The 10,384-nt window shown below is 48.8% G+C and overlaps 1 protein-coding gene across 1 annotated transcript; it reads left to right on the top strand.

The window, feature by feature from the left end:
- Positions 1-255: 255 nt before the first annotated feature.
- Positions 256-7,423, top strand: abhd15a (abhydrolase domain containing 15a). Its single transcript, XM_023818016.2, has 3 exons — positions 256-2,199; positions 5,058-5,410; positions 6,224-7,423. The coding sequence occupies exons 1-3, from the start codon at positions 1,651-1,653 to the stop codon at positions 6,786-6,788; spliced, it is 1,467 nt and encodes a 488-aa protein (XP_023673784.1). The 5' UTR covers positions 256-1,650; the 3' UTR covers positions 6,789-7,423.
- The last annotated feature ends 2,961 nt before the right edge of the window (positions 7,424-10,384 follow it).

Here is a 10,384-nt window from a genome sequence, read left to right as displayed (position 1 = left end):
CTGAACCTGCTGGAGTTCTTTGGCGTTCCTTAGACAGGGACCACAGGTGGGTGGCATCATGCCAGGCGTCATATGCAGAGAGGGGATCTCTAAAATCGTTTGTTTTGGCTTTTTAACCCACCCCCATACCCATTTATATAGTCCGTTACCCACTGGCACTTATTAAAGGGCAGCTTATTTTTTTTACAAGGACCCATAAACGCGCTGACCTCTGTCTCCTATTTTCACTTATATTACCTTTTGGCGCATTTTGCCCCCTTTATCATGGGCGGCTGCGATTATTTTATTACACTTTTCTCCTCCCAGCTTTTATAGCCAGGAATAATGTACGGACCGTCCTGGTTTTAGAAGAGACCCATTATGTGTGATTGAGTGGGGACCGGTCCTCTGGATATGCTGCGCAATTACACATCTCGGCTGCCCCCCGTCTATATTCCGCTGTATGAAATACTGACGACGTGCAGAACTCCTTGTATTGTACGTCGTTCTATCAAAGACAGGGAGGTCTGCATTGGAGTTCATCCAGAAGACAACGTGTAACATCTGCTTTATTTCTTCTCACAAGCTTAATAACTGTGTTCCGTTTTCTGCACAAGAAGGAACTGCTTTCTTCATTCTTTTAAGAATATTGTATTACAAAACTCCAGTTTTATGTTATATACGATGCGTCTCTACATTTGAAAAATTTACATATTTATATTTCTGATGATGCACAAGAGGGTGCATCATCGTGGACATATTATACACGAAGGTGTATAATTTGGTAGTTGCCAATTTACGTAGGGGGATACCTATCAGGAATCGTATTGATCATGAGTATAAACTGCTATTTAAAAAAAAAAAAGTTAAACACCACTAATTCTATGAACCAACTAAATTTTGTCGTGTCGAATGAAACATTTACGGTATACGTGTGCATATGCATGAACTGGGCGCGATGAAAATGATCCGCAGCTGTTTCGGGAGCCTTCAGCACCGAGGCTGTCTTGTCTTAAATACTGCAGTTGAGTCCTGTCAGCATTCACGTAGGACTCTTGTGAGAGATAACGGAGTACATTATCTACTTATTTAATGATTTAGCGCTGCAGTTTACCTCGAACGCTCGCCGTATGGGTTCCTGAAGGTTAACCAGCGACACCAGAAGCCCCCGACTGATGCATGCATGGTATTAAGTGTACAGCTTGCAGTGTCTGTATCTGCCTTAGTGCCTAAAAACACGGCGCCTTGACAGCGTTCCGCATGCATGAGAGCGGAGAGCGCGTGCTGTCAGCCCCTGACGCGCGGCTTACGCCCAGCCCCAGCAGACGGGGACCGCTCTCTTTTAAAAGCGCTCCGGGCAAAGCTGACGACTTCCCGCTCCGTGCATCATCTGCAAGCGATGGTGAAGACTTTTTAAAGCGGTGCTTAGGGGCACATAGAGAAAACCCTGTGTCGGTGGAGCTTTTTTGGTGAAGGATTTATGCATCCGCCTTTCATTTATGAAAACTCAGTCATATTCTTGGCTTTCTGTGTAGCAGGAAAATGTTACAATCCGCTCTGAACTTCGTGGTGCACATTTAAACATTTTGCGAGGTTTCTTTTTTTTATTCTACGGAACTTTTTTTAAGCGTACGTGTTGCGGAGTCTTAACGCATCACCGCCGACCGTGCAATGCTGGGATGGTTTGGTGCTCTTTGCATCCTGGTGATGTTGGCCTCCCTCTGGTCGGCGTCACGGTACCTCGGCTCGGGCAGCCGGTTGTTTGCGTTGATCTGCCGTCTGCAAAGGAGCGTTTCACGGCGCCAGCTGCAGGAGAATGGTCCGGGCAGGTGCGCCCCCGATCGCACTACCTCCACCGCCACCTCCATATCGGCGCGGAGCGAAAAGGAGACCGTCTCCCTAATCTGCAAACCTTCGGCGCTTGCCAACCATCTCCTCAAGCACTGTGCGACCTTCTGCGCCTTCCCTGCTGTCCCGGCGTGGAGCTGGCGCGCCAGTCCACTCTTGCAGACGGTCTTCGCTGCCTGCTGGCCGGGTGACTGCGCGATCCGTTTCGTCCGGGACCACCTCCAGATGAGCGACGACGGGTTGGTTTCCCTGGACTGGGCTGTCGCTGGCACCGCGCACCACAAGCGGAGGAGGACATCCAGCAATTCCAATAGCCCAGTTTTACTGATTATACCAAACTCCTTTGGCAAAATTACCAGGAGTGTTTTAAAGGTAATCAGGCTTGGAAACTATCTCCTAAATTTCCAGATTGTAGATTGTCCTTATTATGAGTCCTGCTAATGTGAGCTTCTACTTATTACTTACTTGTTGTTAAACTTCATATATGTAACTGGCGTCATTTGCTTACAGAAATCCCACAGTTTGCATATTGAATCTGTTTGTGGAGTTGTTTCTCTAATTGCTGATTTTTACCGTCCATCAATGCTTTAAATGTCTAAAAAGTTTTACTCTGAAAGATTCGCGTAGGACGCCATAGCCCAATTAATTTGTGACTTTGATGTTACCTCGGAACTGGGATTTTTGTAGGGATATTTTATGCATGAGCTTCCGGCTTGTACAACTGATAATGAAGGCCCATTATCAGCTTCGTTATTGTGGTGCATCAGATTTTGGTTTGTGTTGGCAAGAGACAGGTGCTGTGGAGGGGAAGCGAAGCCTTGAGCGGCTTACATTAACACCTCCTTAGAGATGTCATTGGGGGGTTATGCACCGTTGCTTTGATCTGGAGCCGATCAGTCTTAAGCAAAAGGATACACACAGACCCGATCATTTTTTCAATTTTTAGTCGAGCACACCATCTTTATATGGTATATGACGACGCGTCATCATTTTAAGGTTGGCAACTGCATCCCTTAAGCGTGATATTTTTAACGTTTGGGGGAACTTAAGTTTTTACCCCATTTTCACACTTAGCTCGAGTGTGATAGGAGCATTGTGATATCTGTTTGGAATCCGCCTCAATAGTTTGTTACTTGCTATTTTGTTAATTGACATTTGACGAGTAGATCTCTTAATCACCCCCACTTCATAGCGCAAAAGCCATAGAAAGTCGGCAATGGCAGACCGCCCGTGCGTTTTTCCCTGCCTTTCTTTTGGAAAACTGGCGAATGGAGCCGAAGGCAGCAGTATGTTTTTAGGCATCGTCTGTCGCTGGTTTTCCCAGCACGCTCCTTTTAGCAAAAAAAAAAAACGATTTATCATCCTGGTCTTAAAAACACACCCGCGATGATGGCTAAATAGCGGCCATTGGAACGACCTGGCAGGTTGACTGCTGTTTTATGATATGGAGGGACGCAGTCTGTTTTTTAACTCCATCCTCCTCCTATGACGGTGCCTCGTATCTGATCTGTATCTGCTGTATCTTTCATGATACACAACATAACATTACCAATACGCCCATTTTGAAATTCAGCCCTCGTAATGTAATCAGTAGTCGGGCCGAAGCAGGATAATAATATTTAGCTTTGGTCGCTATGAGGCACCTTTCCGTATAATTATCCGAAGAAACTGAGGTTGCCGGCTCCCCTTTCTGCTCGCCCTGCGTTTCCTTTTTAGGAGAATTCTGCCGTTCCTTCCAGATGTTGTAATTCTAACATTTCTACTGGAGATTTGGTTAATCTCACACAGACATACAAAAAGACATCACAGGAAGGCAACAGCAACTGAAAGTCATTATTTTCTCAGCGGTTCCTTGATTTATGACAGCTATGCATGATGATGAACAGGTGTGTTTACTGAATTTTCTATAGTAAATCCCATCTACCCAAAATCAATGCCTGGGGCCAACATCATCACTGCCCGCCTCCCCGTTGCAGAGGGTGATGTCTGGTAAATAAACACAGTAGGTCCAAACGACACCGGATTCTCGTAATTTAGCTCGCCCAATTTGTCCAGTTAGTATTGCGTCAAGGACAGATGTCCCTAACATGTCACCTGCTGGTTCATTAGCTTGGAGTGCATTATGTACAGATGGTGCAAGGTCTCCTGGAGCTCTTAGCTGGTAGGTGGGGCAGTTCGGACCCAGGAAGCCATTCATTTGTTCTTTGTCTGAGGCGGGCGGGCTATTTGTGAGATGTGGGTGGAGCTTCTGCAGGGGGGGGGGGGGGGGGGGCGTAGCCGTCCATGTCTCTGATCCTGAAGTTTTGTGTCCATTTGAACCTGGAGGAAGATGTTTAGTCAGAACAAAAACATCGTAAAAATGTGTGGTGGGTAGGAGGCCGATTGGAGTCAACTGTGTTCCGTGAGCGAGAGATCTGATTGGTGGGGGTGGCAGAGGGGTGTGAATGCTCTTCAGATACAGCCCCTGGTGCGAAGCCGACGTCGACTGTGCGGCTCCTGCAGGGTTTCCGTGCACAAGAACCACAAACTCGCAAAGCAGCCTTAGCACCCCACGACTGACCTACATTTCGAATGACACCCGCACTCAGTGGAGCTTGTGGGGTGACCTCCGGCGCCCCCACGGTCCAGCCCGCCTGCTTTCAGCTGCACCAAGGCCCGATATTTGGCTGCACACCTGCAGAGGCACATTGCTACCCAGCACCCGCATGAGGAATCCTACGGCGGGACGGCGTTGGTGCCCCCACTCGTTCCAGTCTCGGGTCACGAAAAGAACTCTACACCTTCCTGGCGGTGACATCATAGAGGGGGGGCTGCTCCCCTCTCCTGCTCCCCCAGGCCTCCCTGACAAACCATATCTTTGTATTTACGTTCTTGGCTGGTGTGTTTATGTGAAGGAGGTGAAGAACGGAGCAGCGCTTGTGCTTACACATACACAACAAGAGCACGTCCCGCCATTGGACCTTGAGGATCTCAGTCTGTCTGGGTATCACACTTGCCAGTTGGTCGTTAGCTGGGCCTGGACAGAATTCGGAGTGTCTGATTGGTGGGTGTTTGTCATGTCCATCCTAATTGGATCCTGATGTCCCTGGAATGTGCTCCCTGCTCAGTGGATGGACAGATGGATGAATGGGTTGTGCTCATTGAGTTAAAGCTGTTAACTTTCTCTCCACCGTCATGTCACCGCCTGCTTTATGTCCAGAGTTTTTCAGTGACGACTCCATCTCTCACAGCTCTGCGAGGCGGGCTTGAACCACGGCTACCTCCCGGTCGTCTTCAACCGCCGCAGCCACAACGGGACGCCCCTCAGCACGCTGAAGCTGCAGCAGTTCGGCGACCCGGCGGACCTGCGGGAGGCGGTGCGCTATGTGCGCTACCGTCAGCCGGCGGGCCGCATCTACGCGGTGAGCGAGAGCACCGGCTCCGGCCTGCTGCTGTCCTACCTGGGCGAATGCGGCTCGTCCTGCTACATCACGGCCGCCGCCTGCCTCTCGCCCGTCTTCCGCTGCCAGTCCTGGTTCGAGAGCGGCTCCTCCCGTTTCTGCCACTGGGCCATGCTGCTCTACCAGAAGTTCTGCCTCAGCAGGTACGGGCCGCCCAGGAACACGTTGTCAGTCGGTGAAAAATGGCTGCTTATATTCAGAGAACCTACGTAGCTGAAAGTTGCTTTAAGCATAATCTCCCAACAGTAGTGCCCCTCATTCTCTGACCTCCCCCACTCAGACCACCCTGTCTGGTTAACTCCAACCTCTTGGAAATGGATAACAGACTATTCTACTGTCCTGGTCATTGCTGGTTTCTGGAACCATAAATAAGTGGTCAGAGAATAAAATCAGAACCGGTGACCTCTAATCTAAGTACTGACCAGAGCTGTCCTGATGGGCAGAGCGGTCAGCCGGTCTAGTGTCCAGTGTGAACTTAATTAGCTTCCACATGGTAAAGGTGCGGTCACACCAGCACAGAAAATTCGCAGCGTTGGGCAAAAGTGGGCATGGTTCTGGACAAAACGTTATTTCAAGCCGGTGAAGCTGAAAGATTGACCTCACCTACACTGCAGCTGATTGGTTCAGCTACGCAGATTCATGGGTCAAAGTATTAAGATGAACTTACCGGAAATGAGGAATCTGATTTTCCGATCACGCAGCTATAATGAAAGTGAATGAGACGCAAATATTTTTTCGTGCTAGTGTTGCCGGACCTTTATGATTAATTATTTAATATTACACTCTAAGTGCTTAAAGCTAGCTAGCGTTTCCATGACTACCAGCGGTCTGGCTTTAAGGTAAAACGGCATGTGGACCTCTGAATAGAGTACTGTGACCTCTGGGATCTGGGTTTGAGTTCAGGTGCTTTTATTGTGTTAGTCTGTAATGGATGTTGATGTCCACTCTGGCTGTAGGTACAGGACGGCTCTGGGGGAGGTGCTGCACACTGACAACTTGTTCTCCAGCTGCTCCTTGCGGGCCTTGGAGGAGGCACTGTTCTGCCACCAGGGGGCGTCGGCTGGCAGTGCAGCCGAGCACGAGAACAGCTGGGAGGCATACTGGGAGCGGAACGACCCGCTGCGTGACGTGGACGAGGTGGCGGTGCCGGTGCTGTGCGTGTGCAGCCGGGACGATCCGGTGCGGGGCGACACCCGCGTCACGCTGCCCCTGGAGCTCTTCGCAAACAACCCCCACTTCTTCCTCCTGCTGACGGGCCATGGGGGCCACTGCGGGTTTTCCACAGCCGACGAGGGCACCACTCCCTGGGGCCACCGCGCACTGCTACAGTTTTTCCGGGGAACTGCAGACTTCTTCGCTGCTGAGGAGAGGGCCAAACTGGCAGTGCGGAGGCGGGGCCTCACGGCCGTAGGCGGGCCTAAGGGTTTTCGCCACCGCAGTGTGAGCACCTGTAAGAGACTGCCCGCCTACTCCCTCAACATGCAGTCCATCTTCAGCTGGCAGAGATCTTACACCAGATGATGACCCTCTAGTGGAGGATGTGAGAATTGCACGGAGCACCCGCCTTCTGTTAGTGTAATATTGGGTGTGGAGTTACTGCCCAGCTCAAGGGCTGAAAGCACAGATGTTCATTAGTCCTCACCTGGGTACCTGGCACTGTGATTTTTTTTCCTTGTTTATGATGTACTTTAGTCTCTCGTTCGACGTGACGTCCAGTCTGTGTACATCGACGATGGTGCGTGCCCACAGATGTCCCAGGATGCCTTGTGTCATATCCCCCGGTGGGGGGGTTCCTCACCCCACATCTTTCATTATTGACCTTGTGCGTTCACTCATTCCTGTTTTTCATGTTTCTTGGCTATTTGTGTTTTCGATGACACTATGAAGTCAGCACTGAGCTTCACCCCAAGTTGGGCCACAGCGAAGACCCACAGCTGGACAAACGTGTGCAGCCCCGACTTCCCACCCGGAGAAGGAATGGCACTGTGGCTTCGCACAAGATCTCATCTAACCTCCGCTTTGTACGCCTTTGTGATCACTGGATGTGCTTGGAACGCGTCTGTGATACGTCTTTGCCTTTTTAAAACCTTCGTACCGTTTTGGAGATGTTTCATTTCATGTTTTCTTAATAATAAATAAACTGCGCTGCTTGAAAATGTCTCCCGCCGCATATTTGAGTTTGTGCAGCCAGGGCGGTAAAGCCAAGGGAATGAGCTCTGAGAAATGATTCGTCAGCATTCGGTTCCCAAGAAGTAAACTGTAAAAAACCAACAGCTGAGGTTATTTACTGTATGGAAATACTTGAGTCAGCATGCATTTTACGGCTGTTTATATCTGTCTAATGATTACCCAACGTATAACTTTGGTTTGGGTTTTAAACTGTTTTTCTCGTTACTGAGGCACTACTACAAGCTGAACAGCAGGGAGGCTGCTGGATGACCCCCTTCATATCGCTTCTTTCCGCCCAAACTGTCCGAGGCGAGGGTCCCGGTTAGGTGAGCCGTCTCTCATTGCGGCACCAGGAAGGGGCGGGTTGGTGTGCGTCAGGAGGAGGCTCGCAGCATCCATCAAAGTGCGCCGCAAGTGCATCACTGGCAAAGGATGGCTAAGCTGCATCCATCTCTAAGGTATTCGACGGTTTACAGGTAGTTAAAATCATAACCGTGATGCATTTTGCTTTTTTCCATTTTCTGGTAAAACACGGCATTGTCACATGTGACACCATGGAGCTCCACCGCAAACCGGGCGCAAACCACGTGACCTGAACCCTTTAACCCGACAGGGGGCGCCAGAGACGCCTCCCCGCCTGCCAGTGCCATCAACCCCTGTTGCCACGTGCACCTCCTGTCAGCAGAAAGGCAGAGCAGGGATGCAGGTCCATCACCTACTGAACTGAATCCACCCACCTGTAGAGCCGCCAGTGTTTCTGATACCAGTGTAGCTCTAGCCCAAACTGAGACTCGATCCCTGGTCTCCTAGGAGCGGTACACTATCCGATATATTACATCCAGTAATGATTACTGCAGCAATTTCATCTGTAGCAAAATACCTGCAATATGGAATTTAATGTGTTCGCAGTGTGACCGATTCCCATCTCTGAGTGGTCGGGTCTGGTTCCAGTCTTGCCCCGACACTATATGGAGACTCAAGTGGCTGCTGAATAACATTAGAGTGGCCTTTAAGCAGAGAAATAATTACTTTAGTCTTCCATCAGTGTCAGCATTAATGCACGTTAGATCTAATTTGCTTGATTTTAAAGCATTTCTGTTAATTATCATACAATTGATTGCGGTCAACTGTATGCGTTGGCGGGGGGTCGCTGATTTAATTTCTGCTGCCCTTTTCGAAAGCCCCCCCCCCAGTTGACACCCCCAGTTGAAGACCAGAAGGAAAACACTGGTAATATGATAGGTTTTGCTGGGACCATGCTCCACAGTGACGGAGTGGCGGATGGGGGCAGGGTCGCTAAAGGAACGCAGGGACTGATGATTTTCCAGCTAATAAACAAAATGCTATGTAAAATAAGAATGTATTTGGCTGCACTCCACTTACGACACTCACTACTGTCGTAAAGGTCTTTTTCATATTCGCGGTTGCTGCCATTAATAGCGTAAGACTTTCCGTGCGCCGGATACGGCGCAGTAGGCAACTGGCCTCGTTTTCACACCCGAATGAATCCGAAATGGAAATAATGGAGAAGGACAGAGGCGCTGCGCCGGGATCATCTGTCAGTTTCATTTTCCCGGTTTCCTTGGTACCATTTTCGTTTCGTGTCTGCATGAGAAACCACATATAACTGAACTATTTCAACAATTAAGAAGTTACATTTATTATTATTATTTTCAAGCGATATCTTCAGCTTCCATGATTATTGATTAGGTGACCTGGGCGGCTCAGTGGCTAACACTGTAGCCACCCCCCGTCTCTGTCCGTTTCCTTCCACTGGCCAAATAGTTAAGCGAATTGGCATTTCCATATCGCCAAGTGTATGTGAGCCCTTGCGATGGACTGGCATCCCATCCAGGACACAACTTCTGCCACAGCAGGCTTCTTGTTTTTCGCGTGCATTGCGCGTAGGCATACCTAGTTAATAATTCTGCTTCGCGGATGTGGAACGCCATCTAGTGGATAATGTCGAAAATACAGTTAATTTAAATAAAGAAATGTGTCCTTAGATATTAACTATGCATAGGTTTTTACTGCCGTATAATTAGACTTTGCATTCAGTTAATTAATGTTCAACCCACCCAAAAATTGATGCATTTATTCAGTGGTTATTCATCTGTATCAACGAGTAAGGGTTACATCTATGCATGGACACGTTCACGGACTCTTTCCTGGACACGTACGTTAAAAGCTGATTTTGATGATGATATCTTTCAAATGTCAAACGTTGCTATATGTGAGTATTTAAATGTCCAATTCAATTAAGTCCATTAAGCGACATTTTCTTTTTGCGGTGGATATTCTCTAAAGTTTTTTGTTGCCCATGGTGTCACACTCATGATATTAGTCGAGGCACATGAGCAGGTTATTCCGAACTTGTTCAGCATATGTAGACATACATGTGTAGACAGGTACTGTATACCCTGTCACACATCTGGATAATCAGAGGCGGCTTTATTAGCTAATACTGACGCCATAGTGATTCTTGAAAAGCATCGGCATATCGCCCAACTTCAGTCCTGATGAATCAGCCAGGCGATCTGCTGGCCTGTCCACCCGATGAAGCGTGGCAGCATCCGTTGTCATGGAAACTGCCTCCGCACCCTCAATAGTTAGTAGGTGGCAATACTGGCGGCGCCCCCATATGGGGCCAGTATGTATATATATCATGTTGAAGTGACAGACCTAATGATGCAGTTACCTCTCCGTTTGGCTCGCTCACACGCTAAGATTATATTTAGCTGCGCGGACACAGCCGGCCGGAGCTCGAATCAGTTTCCTTTAATGCGCAACGCAGCCCTAAAAATATGGGCAAACACCGGCAGTGAGACCGAAGAAAACGCAGTCGGATAGGAGAAATGCCAGCAGAAGAGCGCTACCATGTTCGTATACGTACATGATATACGACGTAGGAAACAGACACTGCTCCGCACTATGTAATCTACGTATAA

This window comes from Paramormyrops kingsleyae, chromosome 17 (genome assembly GCF_048594095.1).
Source record: "Paramormyrops kingsleyae isolate MSU_618 chromosome 17, PKINGS_0.4, whole genome shotgun sequence".
In the NCBI taxonomy this organism is placed as follows: Eukaryota; Metazoa; Chordata; class Actinopteri; order Osteoglossiformes; family Mormyridae; genus Paramormyrops; species Paramormyrops kingsleyae.
This window is presented reverse-complemented; position numbering and strand designations above follow the sequence as displayed.

Coding starts and splice junctions, on each gene's coding strand:
- abhd15a (XM_023818016.2), top strand. CDS start 1,651: ATGCTGGGATGGTTTGGTGCTCTTTGCATCCTGGTGATGTTGGCCTCC. Junction 2,200..5,057: donor TTACCAGGAGTGTTTTAAAG/GTAATCAGGCTT, acceptor CATCTCTCACAG/CTCTGCGAGGCGGGCTTGAA. Junction 5,411..6,223: donor CAGAAGTTCTGCCTCAGCAG/GTACGGGCCGCC, acceptor CTCTGGCTGTAG/GTACAGGACGGCTCTGGGGG.